At 43.6% G+C, this 17,794-nt stretch overlaps 1 protein-coding gene across 1 annotated transcript; it reads right to left on the bottom strand.

Annotated features, from left to right (window-relative positions):
- Positions 1-1,613: 1,613 nt before the first annotated feature.
- Positions 1,614-7,739, bottom strand: LOC119825614 (developmental pluripotency-associated protein 4-like). The gene is made up of 4 exons (XM_038346602.1): positions 7,692-7,739; positions 5,344-5,650; positions 3,558-3,753; positions 1,614-1,882 (listed from the first exon to the last, which is right to left on the bottom strand). Exons 1-4 carry the CDS (start codon positions 7,710-7,712, stop codon positions 1,849-1,851), a joined length of 558 nt encoding a protein of 185 aa, XP_038202530.1. The 5' UTR covers positions 7,713-7,739; the 3' UTR covers positions 1,614-1,848.
- Positions 7,740-17,794: the final 10,055 nt, after the last annotated feature.

Genomic DNA, 17,794 nt, shown 5'->3' with positions numbered 1-17,794 from the left:
ATTTTGTTTTGAATCTAGTTCTCACCATGTAGTCCTAGCTGGCCTAGAATTCTCTGTGTAAGACAGGCTGAATTTTGACTTGTATTGATCATTCTGTCTCTGACACCTAAGCGTTAGACACAGGCGTGCAGTGTACAACCATGCCTGGTGAAAAAATCCTAACTGAATAAATGAAGTTTGTGAGTCTCTAGTTTACCTGAAGGTGAGTTTTCCCAAGCCTGTTGTATTATGTGCGACCATTTTACAGGTGGCAGTCTCTGGAGGGCTGCAGTAAGAGGTGTGTCTGTCCCATCAGGCAGGCTAGGGTGTAGCTTTAAACCTTTAGTGTATATTTCTAGAAGCCCTTGGTCCTAAAATAACCTCATTTAAAACATCTATAGAGATCAATTTAAGTGCCTGACAATTTCATTGATTTGCAAAAGTCTAGAACAGCTCCTTCTCCAAGGGATTGTTTTTGTTTTGTTTTTTTCAAGAAAGGGTTTCTCTGTAGTTTTAGAGCCTTTCCCTATAACTAGCTCTTGTAGACTAGGCTGGCCTCAAACTCACAGCCATCCACCTGCCTCAACCTCTTGAGTTCTAGGACTAAAGGCATGTGCCACAACCACCTGGCTAGAGATTGGGTTTTTAACAAGTATGTTAGAGTCTGGTCCACCCTATTCATAAAGAATTGTGCGTTTGGAATTGGCCTTAATGGTATACACCTTTGATCCCAGCACTCAGGAGGCAGAAGTAGTCAGATCTCTGAGTTTGAAGACCGCCTGGGTCTACATAGGGCATCTAGGTCTACGTAGTGAGACCCTTTCTCAAGCAAACAACAATAACAAAATTTTAGCTTTGGGTTAATGTGCTTGTTGCCAAGTCTGTTGCCTTCAATTCGATACCTGTGACCAACTCCTGTAAATTGTTCTGCCACCCATGAATTTACTGTGGTCCATACACATAATATATATGTGGGTTTTTTTTTCAAGTCCTCCTTTTACTATCTCCAATAGAAGAAAACCCTCTCTCTCTCTCTCTCTCTCTCTCTCTCTCTCTCTCTCTCTCTCTCTCTCTCTCTCTCTCTCTCTCTCTTTTGGTTTTTCGAGACAGGGTTTCTCTGTAGCATTGGAGCCTGTTCTGGAACTAGCTCATATAGATCAGGCTGACCTTGAACTCAAAGAGATCTGCCTGCCTCTGCCTCCTGAGTGCTGGGATTAAAGGCGTGAGCCACCATTGCCTGGCCACCAATGCTCTTTTACTTTTTAATTTTAAATTCTTTTAAAACATTTATTTATGCTGGGTGGTAGTGCCTTATGCCTTCAATCCCAGGACTTGGAAAGCAGAGGCAGGCAGATCTCTGTCATTTTGCAGCCAGCCTGGTCTACAAAATGCATTCCAGGACAGACTCCAAAAGGTAAACAGAGAAACCCTGAAAACAAAACAAAACCCAAATATATATTTACTTATTTGTATGTTTGTTGCCATACAATCTGAGAAACGCACATAATAGAAGTACATGTGATAATAGTCTTATTGTGTCTGGGTAACGTCACTCGAAATAAGGTTTTCTAGCTCCATCCATTTTCCTGCAAAAATCAAGCTGTCATTTTTTTCTGCTATGTAGTACTCCATTATGTATGTAGTCCTCAAAATGAAGAGGTGGACCTGCTGCGTTTTGTGGCTTCACTGGCTCTTTTTCCAAGCTGCTAAGTACTATAGCAACAAATAACAAACAAGGCCTCATGGCTTCTGGCTGATCCGGGCATTTTCAAGGGCACAGATGTGAATTTTCATCAGTCTCAGTCTTGGCTGCAGTTCCGTAACTCACTCCAAGGAGAAGGTAATGATAGCCCACACCTGAGATTCCCTTTATCTTTGGAGGCTCTTATTTAGGACCCTGTTCCTGGAAAAGAGATTTATTCATAGATTCATTCATTCGTTTCCTCCTTTCCCACCTCATGCCCACTCCCACTCCCATAACACATGTAGAGTAGGCTGGTCCAGAATTCCCCATCATCCCTGTTTACACTTCCCAAGTGCTGGGGTTACAACTATGCCATACCCAGATAATAAACCAGAACCAGGAAGAATCATATTTCATCTTTCAAAATAGGTAAGATAGGTTGGGTAGGAATGAAAACATGAAATCCTGAGTTTGAGCTGGGTGGCAGTGGCGCACGCCTTTAATCCCAAAACTAGGGAGGCAGAGGCAGGAGGATCTCTGTGAGTTCAAGGCCAGCATGGTCTAAGAGCTAGCTCCAGGACAGGTTTAAAAGTAAAAAAGAAACCATGTCTCGAAAAACCAGGAAAAAAAGAAAGAAAAAAGAAATCCTGAGTTTGATCCCTCACCCCATAAACCAAGCCTGGGGGACACACCCATAATCCCAGTCTCATGATCAGAAAGTTGAAACAGGAGAATCTGAACTTCAAGGTGGCTTCAGCCTTATATTCCAGGTGAGCCTGGGTTACAGGAAATCCTGTCTCTAAAGTAAACAAAAATAGCCAAAACAGTTAATGTTGAAGAGCCAAAGAAACCATAAGACTTTAGGATCAAGCGTGGTACACATTTAATCCTATCACTTGGGAGCCCAGTGGCAAACAGATTTCTGTGACTTTCAGGCCAGTCAAGGCAATATACACAGTAAAACCCAGACTCAATAAAAATTTTGAATTGCACTAGGGATGTAGTTCCTAGGGAAACACTTGGGTTGAAGTCCAAGCTCCAAGGAACAAGAAAATTTAAAGTTCGTGAAAAGAGCCTTTGACCATGCCAAAGGAGGAAGATTTGCTAATTGATCATGACTGTATTCCCGAGTAGGCCGTGGCTGAGAGAGGTGCCTAATGAGCCTGGACCTACCTATATTTTGACTATGTCTTAACAAAAGCAAAAAAGAAACAAGACAAATTCCCATAGTGCTATTCAACCTTTAAAAAAATCTCATTGTGATTAAGCAAACATGGTTGAATTTTGAGACAAAGACTTGTAGATCATGGTGGCCTTGAATTTGTGGACAGTCCTCCTGTGGACAGGTGTGCACCACCACACACCAGCTCACAGCTGACTGGAACCTTCCCAAGGTTTCTTTCAACTGATATCAAACCTACTCAATGCTGTTCAACTCTGAGACAGAGGTACAAAAAAGTTTTTAAAAAGACACCTATCCTGTGTGTGTGTATGAAGATGCCATGATGTACATGTGATGGCCAGGGGACAACCTTTGTGAACTGGGTTCAGTCATAAGGCTTGGCACTGGCACCTTTCTGAACTGAGCCATCTTCCAGCCCAACAAGAGGACTCAAGCCCCTTTCCTAAAACAACAGAAAGCTGTTGGCTAGGCTTACTGGTATACACTCACAATCCCAACACTTGGGAGGCAGAGGCAAGCAGACTGCTCCAAATTGGAGATCAGCCTGATCTACATACATAGCAAGTACCAGCTCTGTAAACCCACCGCTGTGGAGGTTATTCACACGAGCAAAATAAGCAATACTCAAAACCTGGCTAATTCAAATGAACATGTCTTTCCCTGGGGTAACTTCAAGCTCCCACCGTCCATGTGTGAGCACAGCACACTCACTTGTGAACACACGTGGGGCACAGCATGTTGTCCTCCAGGTGTGGGGGTGGAAAGGTGCAGGCTGGCAGCAGGAAGAGGGCAATCACTTTCCCCTTCTTCTCAGGTACCCAGGCTTGTCCAGCGTGGAACTGCAGCCGAACCCAACCTGTTGAGTCTGCTGGAAGGCTTCTCCCGTGGACCACACACCACAATTCCCCTTGTGAGAAGAGCAAAGTTGTTTAAGATGGAGTCACAAACGGCATGCACAAGGCTGACCATAACCTTCTGGCTTAGACTCTGTACCTCTAGGAAATGTCCGTCCTGAGATAAGACTGGGAATCCAACCTTTATCTCAAGCCATCTAGTCCCCTTACTACAGAAATATGCAAGAGAACTTGAGGTGCCAGGGATGTAGCTCAGTACAATACTTGTCTAACCTGTTTGAGTCTGATGCCAACACATAACACATACATGAAATAAAACTCCCAAATAATTAAAGATTTTCCATTAAATAGGTCTAGGGGCATCAACCTTTTATTTTGAACTAAGGTTTCACTATGTAACTCTGGCAGGCCTAGAAGTTAAGAGATCTACCTGCTTCTGCCTCCCAGCTGCTGAAGCTGAGTCCTCTACAAGACTGACTATCTTTTGAGCTCTCGACTAAGACCCTGACACCCACTGCATCACGTTAAGCATGATTTTGCTTCATTGCATTTCCGGTTATCCTTATGACAGACATGAGTTCTCTATTACTATTTTCAAAGTCTCATTTAGCACAGATTGACTTCAGACTCCTGATCCTCCTACTCGAGTGCTGGGTTCACAGGCTTATGATGACTTGTACTGGCTGGTTTCGTGTGTCAACTTGGCACAGGTGGAGTCAAAAGAAGGAGCCTTAGCTGAGGAAATGCTTCCCTGAGATCCAGCTATAAGGTATTTTCTCATTTAGTGATCAACCAGACAGGGCCCAGCCCGTGGTAGGTGGTGACATCCCTGGGCTGAGGGACCTGAGTTCTATAAGAAGGTTGGCTGAACAAGCCATGGGGAGAAAGCCACTAAACAAAACCTCTGCCTCAGCTCCTGCCTCGCCTCTGGGATCTGCCTTGTTGGTGTAGTTGTCCTGACTTCCTTCATAAATGAAGGAGAGCTGGGCGGTGGTGGCACACGCCTTTAATCCCAGGAATGGGAGGGCAGGTACAGGTGGATCTCTGTGAGTTCAAGGCCAACCTGGTCTACAGGACTAGTTCCAAGCTACAGAGAAACCCTGTCTCAACCCCCAACCCCCCAAAAAGAAAAATGAACAACAAAGTTCAGTGTAAATCTAATTAACCTTTCCTTCTCAATTTACTTTTGGTCATGGTGTTTTGTCCCAAAAAACATGCCTTTTCTAACTGTATCTATTTTGTAATAAGAAACTGGAGATTGTTAGTGTCACCTACTTCATAGACACCAAGACATCCCAGCCTCAATCCCAGAGTGTTCTTTAAAGAAAGGAGAAGAAATGGTACGAAAGCACAATGCTTCCTGCTTGGTGCATGAGTCATTTGAAGAAGTAACTGTCACAGTGTGACTCCCTGGATCAGCAGCCTCACGATTGTTTGGGTAGATGTTAGAAATGTGGACCCTCGGGTGGAACACCAGTAATCTCGGCATATGGAAAGCTAAGCCAAACAGAGGCCATCCTGGGTTATACTTTTTAGATCCCATCTCAACAATACCAAGGGATACTAGTTCTCAGGCCCTACCCTGGATGGAACACAAGAAATAATAGGATGGGTGGGTGTGACTGATTCTAATATTGACTTACCATAGGTCTCAGATGTTGTAATGGACTGCAGAGCCTTGTTCTTGTTAGCATTGGCTGCAAATATGGACCAAGACGCCAACACTGCCTCAGAGTCAGTTGTAGTCGTAACGGTCGTGCTGACTTCTTCATATAGGACAGGAGGCTCAGTAAGGGCAGGCATCTGCTCCTCGGGTACAGGGACCATATCCAGAGGAACTATCACCTGAGGACAAGACTCTTGTCCCTCCTCCTTCTCCGTCTTCTTTTTTTTCTGACGTGTCTTCACCCTGGTCTCTTTTGGTGTGTCAGGAATGTTCTCTAATTTAGGCTAGGATAGTATAGATAACATTGGGAAATATTAAGAGCGGGAAAAGACTGCTCAGCGGACAAAACACTGTGAAAAGATTTGAATTTGAATCTTCATATTCCATATAAAAAGGCACATGGAGCAGCTCACACCTGTAATTCTATTCCAATGTTCCTATAGCAGAATAGGAGGTGGAACAGGAGACTACCTGGCCAGTCAGTCTAGCGTATCCATTAGTCAAAGAGACTCTGTCTTAAAATAAAAGACAAAGCAAGAACTGAAACCCAGTGTTGTCCTCTGACCTCCCCAAACTGGCTGAACCACACAGCTGTACACTATCACACAAATGGGTCAGTAATCAAGACCACTCACTGCTTTTGTAGAACACCTGGATTCAGTTCTACCACTTGAATGGTTGCTGATTCATTGTAATGCTAGTTACTCAGTTCTAGGTTCAAATTCCACTTCAATTCTTAAACCTTCCTCCCTCAGTCTCAGTTCAAGTGTTAGGTTGCTGGAATCCCTTTCCAGCAAAATCAACCACATACTAGCCGGAACCTGGAAGCAACCTAGATGTCCCTCAAGTGAGAAATGGATGAGTAAGATCTGGTACATTTACACAATGGAGTAACTCAACTATTAAAAACAAGGACACCATCCCGAGTGAGAAAGATAAAATATGGTATGTACTCTGTAGTGGCTACTAGCTATAAAATAAAGGACAACTATCCACAGACCCAGAGACACTAGATTAACAAGGAGGGTTCACAGGGAGATGCCCAGATCTTTTTGGGAAGGAGAGTTAGAAGAGATTTCTTGAGTGAACTGAGGGCAGGTGGGAACAGGAACATGAGCGATCAGGTTGGGAGTGGATAGAGGGGAAGAGTACTGAAAGAGACTACTGGAAGCAGGGAAATTTGGGGGCCAGGTAAAAACCTGGCACAAGGAAATCTCACAGGATGATCCCGGGGAAGACTGTCCTAGCAATAACACTGAACTGACCATCTCCTTTGACCAGGCAAGGTTTCAAGTGGAGGGAGCGGGAAACTAACCCAGCCTCAGAAACTTCAACCAACAGTTTGTGCATATGCTGGAGTAATGGTGGGCCCTAGAGATTGAGTGAATGGCCAACTAATGACCAGTCTGCCAAACAATATTCGGCTCTACACAGAGATGGGTGCCTAGCCCCACTGTCATTGTCAACAGTCTAGCAACTGCTGGAAACATACAGACTGACAGCAAACATTAGGAGGTCAGGAATCCTAGCCCCGAGGTCGTGGCACACGCTTTTAATCCCAGCACTAGGGAGGCAGAGGCAGGAGGATTTCATTGAGTACAAGGCCCAAGCCCAAATGAGTTCCAGGAAAAACAGTACCGTTACACAGAGAAACTCTGCCTCGAAAAACCAGATAAATAAGTAAATAAATAAGTAAGTAAAAAATAAATAATTAAGAAGCAATCTCTGGTTGCTTGCTTTCATGCTTATATTCTTTGCAAGCTCCCCTTCCCCTCAGGAGGTGCAAGGTGAGACAAGTCAACATTCCTCTGTTACTTTGCAACTCAGTGCTTTTACATCTCAGTTGGAACTAGTTCACACTGACATTCAAGCCTTACATTTGCATAATCTTTTCAGAAAGCCTTCACTTTTGAACCTAACAAAATTCTTACGCGAACAAAGATGGAAATGGAAGAAAGATGGAAATATTGGGAAGGAGACCTGGAGAGAGCTCAGGAGCCTGGTTCCTCCTGTTAGAAACCAGCAATGCTTGCCTTCCCGAAATTCCTCAACTCTGAGGCCACTTGGATAAGATAAGGAGTCTGAAAGTTCTGCAGGAGGCACCAGGCTCGTGTGGGTTGAGGCCTCTGGCTCTCTAAGGGTAACTGGTGGCTCTTGTTCCTGCTGAGGCAGATGGCTACCCAAAGCCTTGATTTCATTTTTACCTCCCCTCTTTTCTATTTCCCTCCAGTCACGGTACTGTAAATAACTTCCCAACAAAACACCCCTTCCAAAACACAACCTCCTACTTGGAAAGCCAGATCGAGAAAGAAAAACAGCTCTCACCTTTCTTCTAGCACTCGCCATCTTCGAAGTAGATGAAAACCGCTTACAGAAAATTCTTCCAGCTTCCAAATGACTTCTGGCCTCAGGCAGCTTTTAGAAATCTCCTCCTACTTCCCCGTAGCCTCGATGCCCCCTTCAGTTCCCCAACCTCCCGCCCATGCCCCCAACTATTTGTGGTGCTAAAGTCTGACCCTGGCTGATAAATAAAGTCAGTACTGTGGGCTTTTTTTTTCTTTAAATTATCAATATTATTATTATTAAGACAGGGTTTTCCCGAATCCCAGGCTGGCCTGAAACTCACGTAAGTAGCCTAGAATCCCGAGCTGTACTGCTTAGCCTCAGTAGAATGCTGAGGTGTAATTTAGAGGTGTAAGCCGCCACACCCTGCTCTTGGGAAACTAAAAGCTATAGATATTGCCGGGTGTGGTGGTACACGCCTTTAATTCCAGAACTCGGGAAGCAAACAGATGCAGGCAGATCTCTCTGAACTCTAGCTATCCTGGTCTACATCCTGAGTTCCAGGATAGCCAGAGTTAAATAGTGAGTCCTTGTCCACCCCCTCTGCCCTCCCCCTCCCCCCAGAAATTAAAAGAGAAAGCCAAGCCTAGCTGTGAATATTGCTAAGGGAAAGTGGAGTTCCAAAAGAATTTGGAACAAGCTGTGTGAGCAGACTGCCTATTTCGCCAATGAAATTAGGGCCCTGGGTTGAACAAAAAACAACCCATTTCTTATTAGTTGTGAATTCCCTTTCTGTAAATCACAGGTGGCTCAGTTTGTTTCTGTGGTGCAAGGCTCAAGTCAAGGGCTTTGTTTCTGCATAGTAAGGGGTTTGCCTCTGAGCTACAACCCCAGCCCATAAAATTACAATTTCAGGAAACTCTCCACCCTCTCCTATGATATCGGGACAGCCTGGAGCTCCCAGAGAGATCTTCCTGTCTCTACACCTGAATGCTGGGATTAAGGAGCATCTGGTCACTATCACCGTGCCTGGCCAGGGTTTGTATTTCTGGCCTTCCAGTGCTGGGATTCAGGCCACCAAACCTGGTTTAAAACCATACATTTCTGTGCCTACTGTTAATAGTTTTTAAAATTCCACTGGGTGGTGGTGGCACATGCCTTTAATTCCAGTACTGGTGAGGCAGAGGCAGATGGATATCTGTGAGTTTGAGGCCAGCCTGGTCTACAAGAGCTAGTTCCAGGACAGGTTCCAAAAACTACAGAGAAACCCTCTCTTGAAAATTTAAAAAAAAAAAAAAAATTACTTCTATTTTATATGTGCATTGATGTTTTGCCATGGGTTCAGATCCCCTGGAACTAAAATTACAGACAGTTGTGGGCTGCCATATGGGTTCTGGGAGTTGAACCCAGGTCCTCTGAAAGAGCAGTCAATGGTCTTAACCACTAAGCCATCTCTCCAGCCCCATAAAACTGTGTTTTCTGGACTGAACATGGCCGCTATGCGCGTAAACTCAATGGTTTTTACAGTATGGCATAAGACTTGAGAAAGATCAAGCTGGTCAAAATCCCAGTAGGCAGTGCTCAGGAAAGTGGTCAGAGAATCCTGGCTGAGGAACACTTGGCTACTGATTGTTGCTTGGAGAGTCAATTTTCTTCCAGTATACAGCTCCCAAGAGGCAGGGAATGGTCCATTTGATGGCCATGCACACATTACACACACAGGCAATGCTGAGTGGATTCAGAGGTGTTAAAACCAGAAAACACATGAAGTTGAGAGGGATTAGCAGTATGCTGTTGGTGGAAACACTAAGGAAAGATAGGCAGAAAGACTCAAGGTGATAGACCAAACATTAGGGTAGGTGTGCATTTCGTAAGGATCTGTCTACTACAAGAAAGCAAAAGTAGACATGGATCTGTGCATGGACAGGTGAAGTGGTGGCTGAGGTGGTGGTACACTGAGCTGCTGGCCACAGAGAGTTAACAGGGATTATGGTGTGAGCGTGTGTGTGTGTGTGTGTGTGTGTGTGTGTGTGTGTGTGTGTGACAAAGGGGAGGAGAGAATAGCTCTTTTTCAAACGATTGGTAGTGTCCTGAGAAAACAGCATTTTTTTTTTTTTTTTTTTTTTGGTTTTGTTTGCTTTTGTTTTCTCAGACAGCATTTCTTTGTGTGACCCTGGCTGTCCTAGAAATCAGTAAGAGGTGTGTCTGTCCCATCAGGCAGGCTAGGGCGTTGGTTTATTTGTTTCTAGTATTTGTTTCTAGAAGACCTTGGTCCTAAATTAACCTCATTTAAAATGTCTATAGAGATCAATTTAAGTGCCTGACAATTTCATTGATTTGCAAAGTCTAGAACAACTCCTCCAAGGAATTGGTTTTTTTTTTTTTTTTTTTTCCCATTTTTGTTTTTCAAGACAGGGTTTCTCTGTAGTTTTGGAGCCTGTTCTGGCTTTTTAACAAGCATGTTAGAGTCTTTTTCACCCTATTCATAAAGAATTGTGCCTTCAAACTGGGCTTAATGGTATACACCTTTGATCCTAGTACTCAGGAGGCAGAAGTAGTCAGATCTTCAGATCTCTTTGAGTTTGAAGACCACCTGGGTCTACATAGTGCATTCTAGGACAGTTGGAGCTACAGAGTGAGACCCTTTCTCAAATAAACAACAACAACAACAACAACAACATTTTACCTTTGGGTTAATGTGCTTGTTGCCAAGTCTGTTATCTTCAATTTGATACCTGTGACCAACTCCTGTAAATTGTCCTGCCACCCATGAATTGTGTGGTCCATACACAAAATATATATGTAGTTTTTTTTTTAAAGTCCACCTTTTACTATCTCCTATAGAACAAAACCATTGTGCTCTCTGTCTCTCTCTGTCTGTCTCTCTCTCTCTCTCTCTCTCTCTCTCTCTCTCTCTCTCTCTCTCTCTCTCTCTCTCTCTCTCTCCTCTCTCTCTTTCTCTCTATATTTTTTCGAGACAGGGTTTCTCTGTAGCATTGGAGCCTGTTCTGGAACTAGCTCTTATAGACCAGACCAGGCTAGCCTCGAACTCACAGAAATCTGCCTGCCTTCTGCCTCCCGAGTGTTGGGATTAAAGGTGTGTGCCACCACCGCCCAGCCACCAATGCTCTTTTACTCCTTAATTTTAAATTCTTTTAAAACATTTATTTATGCTGGGTGGTTTGCCTTATGCCTTCAAGGCCAGTTTGAGTGAGTACATGTGATATTGTCTTTCTGTGTCTGGGTTACCTCCCTCGAAATAATGTTTTCTAGCTTCATCCATTTTCCTGCAAAATTCAAGCTGCTGTTATTTTTTTCTACTGTGTAGTACTCCATTGTGTAAATGTACCACATTTTCCTTATCCATTCTTCGCTTGAGGGGCATTTAGGTTGTTTCCAGTTTCTGGCTATGACAAACAATAAATACAATTTAAAAGTTGTATTTACTTTGGAGTGAGTTTTAGGACTGACTCCTAGCTACTGAAAAACCCTGTCTTGAAAAACAAAAACAAACAAACAAAACAGACATACACACAAAAAAGGGAGAGGGAAGGTGGCAGTGGAGGGTGTCACCTACCAGGTCCTTGCCTCTTCTTTGAGTTTGGAGCCCAGACCTGGACAGTCAGCAAGTCCTCTATTTGGTTACTCCCTATGCTGGGCCCTGCCTTGAATTTTCCCTACCAGCTTCCCCAACCTCCCAATTAATTGTTCTCTGGAAGAATCTCGCCACATACCTCATGTTTTTACTTTCTGGCCATCTGAAGTGCCAAATGCCAAAGAAATACTATGTCCTAGGGCTGTTATCAGCACACAGAAGAGTCTAAACACACTTGAAAAGTTAACATCTTGTAGTTAACACGTTATAAAGAAAATTAAGTGGATCAGTTAGAAAACAATCGTCTGAGGCAGATGGATCTCTGTGAATTCAGTGCCAGCCTGGGCTACAGAGCTAGTTCCAGAACAGCCAGGGCTACAGAAAAACCCTGTCTCAAAAAACCAAAACAGAAGAAGAAAGAAAGAAGGAAGGAAAGAAAGGAAGGAAGGAAGGAAGAAAAAAAGAAAGAAAGAAAGAAGAAAAACAAAAGAAAAGAAAAAAGAAAATTTTCATTTGTGGAAAGGAGGGCGGGTGCTCTTATTCAACTGAGTAAGGCCACTAGCAGACTCCTCTAGCAGCCCTTACAGAGAACAAAGAATATACAAATCTTGCAGGGACGTTGTGTCTCATCCCTCTGCTTCCCCCGCCGTGTGTGTGTGTGTGTGTGTGTGTGTGTGTGTGTGTGTGGTGTGTGTGTTTGTCAGATACAATAATTTTCTGTAGGATTTTTTGATTTTTGTTTGTTTTGTGGTATTGTTTTGTTTGTTTGCTTGCTTGCTGTCGAGACAGGGTTTCCTTGTAATTTTGGAGCTTGTTCTGGAACTAGTTCTTTTAGACCAGGCTGGCCTCGAACTCACAGAGATCCGCTTGACTCTGCCTTCCGTGCTGGGATTAAAGGCGTGCACACCACCGCCCAGCTTTGTTTTGTGGTTTTTGTTGTAGTTGCTGTTTTACAAACAGAGGCGCCCATGGTTGGAGAGTTTTGCTATGCACTAGGCTGGTCTTGAACTTGAGCTCACCCTGTCTCAGCCTCCCAAGTGCTTAGAATGACAGGACGTGCCACCAGACTGGGGGTTCTACCCAGTCTTGCCTCTTCCCATCTTCCCTATGAACACTGATTCTCAGAAGACATATGTCTGATATGAGTGAAGGGCCTCTTGGCATCCCTTTGGTTTGAAATGGCAATGGGTGGGGGGACGGGGTGAGGGAACTAAATGAATCATTTTACATAGATTGCCATCCTAAAGGTAGGTGGATTTGAACGAGACAGACTCCATAGGCTCAATTGGTGGGACTGTTTGGGAAAGATTAGGTGTTGCCTTGTTGGAAGAAATATGTCACTGGGGGTGGGCTTTGAGGTTTCAGACACCCACACAATCTCCAGTTATCTATCTCTGTCTGGTGGTTGTGTCTCAATGTGTAAGCTCTCAGTTACTCTGTGTCTCCCTGCCTGTTGTCATGCTCCCCACCAAGATGGTCACCGGCTCACCTTCTGAAATGGTACACTCCCAATAAACTCTTCTAAAAGTTGCTTGGTAAGATCTCTTCACAGCAATAGAAAAATAACTATTACAGAATGCTTTATAAAAAGTAGGGTAGTTTGTCACACATCAGGGCTCAGACCTATAATTAAAGTTCTTGGGAGACTGAGGCAGAAGGGTTCCCACCAGCTTAACCATCTTGCGCTATAAAACACAGGAGCTGGAGCTCAGCAGTGAAGAGCAATTTCTGTTCTTCCAGAGAACCCAAGTTTGGTTCCCAGCACTCACATCAGACAGATCACAGCCTATGTGGTTCACAACTGCTTTAACTTCAGTTTCCCCTTCTCGCCTCTTCATGCATACCCTCTGGACACACTTATAAATAAAAATGAAAATAAACCGGGCAGCGGTGGCGCATGCTCGGATCTCTGTGAGTTTGAGGCCAACCTGGTCTACAAGAGCTAGTTCCAGGACAGGCACCAAAGCTATAGAGAAACCTTGTCTCAAAAAAAAAAAAAAATAAATAAATAAATAAATAAATAAATAAATAAATAAAATAAAAATAAAAATAAAAATGAAAATAAACCTTAGAAAGTAAGTACAGATAAATCAAAGCAGTCTGTTTAATTCTGTAGTGTGCTTGACTTTTAGCACAAAACCCTTACTTTTTTGTTGACTTTAATTCACTTTCTCCTGGCTTCCCAATTTTACCCAGATCTAAAATAAGGTGGCTTTAAGACATGAATTACCTTCCTCTTGAGCTAGAAGCATCCGCATGCAACAGAACGGCAAGGCAAACTCGGATAAGATGATTACGCATAACTGTGGCTTCAAAGAAGAGGCAGTAATCACACTTCGCCTTCTTGCTAGCTTGGGCTTTCATCTGAGCACCTGAAGGGAAGTAAATGTGGCTGATGTTGTGTTATGGTTAAAATTACAACCCATGCAATTTCTTTATTCCCGAGTATTACCCTGAAGTATGATACTGAGTTTAAAGAATCTCTAGAACGCGCATGTATTGCTTTTGAGACACAGGCCTTTCCTCTTATTTTTTACCCCCTCTACCATCACTGCATCCACGAACCACCTGCTTTCATGAGTTTGCAGTGCTTTGTCATCACCAGGGAAAATTATTATGAATCAGGACAGAGGGGACATTTTTCTCAGCTGCTCTCTAATGTTGTGGTGGCAATACACCGAGATGAAGGTGGACACAGTGTTCTGTGCATTCCCAGAAGTTATTTAATCATAGTGCAAAGATATATCCTAGGAAAGCATCTGAGAATGGGCCTGGCTGTGCTGCTTGCTGAAGGACGGCTTTGCAAAATGTGCAGTAGTGCATATATAAATAACTTCTTTTGGAGCTCTGGATTATAAGATGAAAAGTCCAGACATCTTGAAAAATACATTTACATTGGCACTCTATTTAATTTTTTATTTTTATTTTGGGGTCTTGCTACGTAGACATCATTGGCCTGAGACTCAATGTGTAGACCAAGCTAGTCTCAGAGGGTTCTGCTTGTCTCTGCCTCCCAAGTGCTTCGGTTAAAGTCTTGAGCCACTGTACCTAGCTTGGCCATTTATTTATTTATTTATTCATTCATTCATTCATTCATTTATTTATTTAATTTTATTTATTTATTTATTTGAGACAGGGTTTCTCTGTAGCTTTGGAGCCTGTCCTGGAACTAGCTCTTGTAGATCAGGCTGGCCTGGAATTTACCAAGATCCGCCTGCCTCTGCCTCCTGAGTTCTGGGGATTAAAGGTAGTGTGCCACCACCGCCTGGCAGTAATGTCACATTTCAATCAGAGTCGTCGAGGGGAGGAGGACTCATCCAGAACTTGTACGCTCTCAGTGCTTAATAACTGTGTCTGCTTCTCTTGCATTGTCCTTGAGGCAAGGCCTAGGGTAGCACAGGTTGTTTTCAAACTTGCTGAGGATCCAAAGGGCAGAATTACTGGTGTGTGCCACCTCTCCTGGGGACAGCTGTTGGTAGGAGCTGTCATTCCTGAAGAGACTCAACAGGAATGGGAGGATGTTACTGTTAATGCAAATATTTCCCTGACAACAAAAACAGATAAATAAAAAGAGGAAGGGAGAGGTAGGGTGGCCAGCAGTACAAGGTCATCCTCAGCCATGTTTCAAGCTGGCCTGTCCTCAAACAACAACTTTCCAAGAACAAACCCTCATTAAACCAAAAATGGGAAGGGCGTAGGAAAAGACTGAGTTTGGCGCTACTCAAATTATAATTACTCAGGAGCCCCAGGTATCATTCTCACAAGAGACTGCAAATACAGCTCAGTGGGACACTAGTTTTAAACCCCAGAACAGTGATCAAAAAATAAAATATGTGAGTAAAACAAACAAACAAACACCTGGGTCAGGCAGTGGTGGCACACACCTTTAATCCCAGCACTCAGGAGGCAGAGGCAGGTGGTTTTCTGTGAGTTCAGGGTCAGCCAAAGATATACTGAGAAACCCTTTCTCAAAGAAAAGAAAAGGAAGAAAGAAAAAAAGAAAGGAAAGAAAGAAACGAAAGAAATCAACGAGATGCTCATGGTGGCTGTTGCCTTTAATCCCAGGAGGCAGAGGCAGATAGAGGTCAGAGTTAGAGGCCATTCCAGAATAGCCAGGGTTACACCGAGAATCTCTATCTTGAAAAACAAACAAACAAACAAACAAGTAAAACAAAGTTATTTTCCTTATGGAAGGGACAAGGAGAATGAACACTGGGAAAAAAGATTGGCTAGCACACAAATACTTTTTTTTTTTTTTTTTTTTTTTTGGTTTTCGAGACAGGGGTTTCACTGTAACATTGGAGCCTGTCCCTGGAACTAGCTCTGTGTAAGCCAGGCTGGCCCCAGCCCTCCAACTCCACAGAGATCTATTGCCTCTGCCTCACAAGTGCTGGGATTAAAGGCATGCGTCATCATACCTTGAAAGTGAAATTCTAAAGAATTGATTTAAATCCTCAGAATTTTAGGATTTTAGCTAAACATTATTGCTAATGAAGTCAAAACAGGTTTTCAATAGGTGTGGGTGCTTATATTCTAACCATCTATTTGTCCACCTGTTTGTGTGCCTGCATAAACTGTTTTTGTTCGCTTGTTTTGTTTGTTTTGAGACAGGGTTTCTCTGTGTGGAGCCCCCTGGCTGTCCTGGAGACTCCTCTGTAGACCAGGTTACTTTGAACTCAAGAGATCTGCCTGAACTCAGAATTAGTAAAGGCATATGCCAATCTTGCCCTGGAACTTGCTGGAGTTTTGTGTATCACCTGTGTGTAGGTAGCCCTCAGAGGCCAGCAGTACCCTGGATCTAGAGTTACATGTCAGCTGTGAGTTTGTTAAGGCGAGTGTTGGGAATGAAACCTGGATTCTGCTGCAAGACAGTAGTGAGTGCTTTTAAAACCACCGAGCTATCGCTCCACTCCCCAAAAAACATGTGCAGCCTAGTCCATGCCTGCCTGAATCCTGATATGGGAAGTAAGGGCAGGAGGATCTGGGGGTCATGGCCAGCCCTGGGTTTTGTGAGGCCCTGTTACCAAAGCAATCAGGTCCAGTCCAGTCCAATCCAATCAATCCAGTCCAGGTCCAGTCCAGTCCAATCCAATCCAAACAAGTACTTTTGTCATTCACTAATGCCTCTTTGTTTCCTCAGTCGTCCATGAGCATTCTGTAGAAGGGAAAACCTCTCTCTCTCTCTCTCTCCTCACTCGCGTCTCTCTCCTCTCCTCTCATCTCCGTCTCTCTCGCTTCTCCTCTTGTCTCGAACTCAGGGCCGTGCACTTGCTAGCCCTGCGTGCACGTATGGGGGACACTGAGGTCCTGATGGGCAGGGAGAAAAAAAAAGGAAGAGTGGCACATTTTGGGGGAAAGTTCAATAATGTGCATTTATTGAAGAGGCAGAGAAGCAACAAACCGGCTGGGGAATTAAGTGAAGAGATCAGTGTTCAGATGGGTAAGAAAACACCACATTGTCACTAGGCATATCACTGGTGCACGTAAGGCAGCCCGGATATCTAACCAACAAAGCAAACATTCACCTAAACAGACGATACCTGTGTTTTTCTGGCAAGGAGCAGGAACATAAAACATAACAGCCAGAATTGAAATATGCTCTACAAGAGAAAAAAAGAGACAGTGTCTAAAAAAAAAAAAAAAAAAAACCTTCTTGTGACTGGAGATGGCTCAGTGGTTCAGAGCGCTGGTGATGTTCCTAAGGCCTGGTTTCATTTAACTTAACAGCCCTAAAACTATTGCAGGTTTGTAACCACTTATGCTTCAGTCTCAGGGGGATCAGAACGCCCTTCTTCAGGCTTTTTGTGGGTACTGCATGCATGTGCAGTACTGGATGCACAGACATACACTAAGGCATTCAATATATATAAAACTGAAGAGAATCTAAAAAAAAAAAAAAAAAGCCCCCTTTTAAGTTGACAGGAAATATCCAGCTGGAAGTGAAGTGATTGTGAGAAAAGCAGTTTATAGCAAGTATTGCTTCTCTTCACAAGTATATTAGGCCCTGTCTAGGGCCACGGCTGAACATTCAACATGGACAATAAAGCCCCACCCCAAGGAAAGCACAAATAAAGACAATGAGTTCTTATTTATTTTTAATTATGTGACTATGTGTGTAACTGGGTGTACATTTCTGGCACACACAAATGACCCCGACATCCTGTGGATAAGGAGACAACGTGGAAAAGCAGCACATTCTTCGTTTAAGGGCATTCTTACAACATATCCATGGGAACAACATTATTGAGAAAGATTAAAAAGTTTGCAGACGCTGTTCACACTTTTGGGTCCCAACGACCGAGAATAGGAATAGCTGTCAGTCTAGGAACACTCTCTGCTGTTCTTTTACAATAAGCAAGTAGAGAACACTCAGTTTGGCATCCAAAATGCAGCCCCAAACTATCCAGTGCTTCTCCCCAGTCCTCCTTGGTCCATAGCAAGTGGTCCTGTTCCATATCAGGTGGACTCTGCCACAGGTCAAGACACCTTGCCTCTTTTCCCATTCCCACCACTGGTTCTGGCAGCATAACCCTTCGGTACTTTATATAGA

This window comes from Arvicola amphibius, chromosome 10, assembly GCF_903992535.2.
Source record: "Arvicola amphibius chromosome 10, mArvAmp1.2, whole genome shotgun sequence".
NCBI classification, from domain to species: domain Eukaryota; kingdom Metazoa; phylum Chordata; class Mammalia; order Rodentia; family Cricetidae; genus Arvicola; species Arvicola amphibius.
The sequence above is the reverse complement of the archived record's forward strand: the minus strand, read 5'-3'. Positions and strand labels throughout refer to the sequence as shown.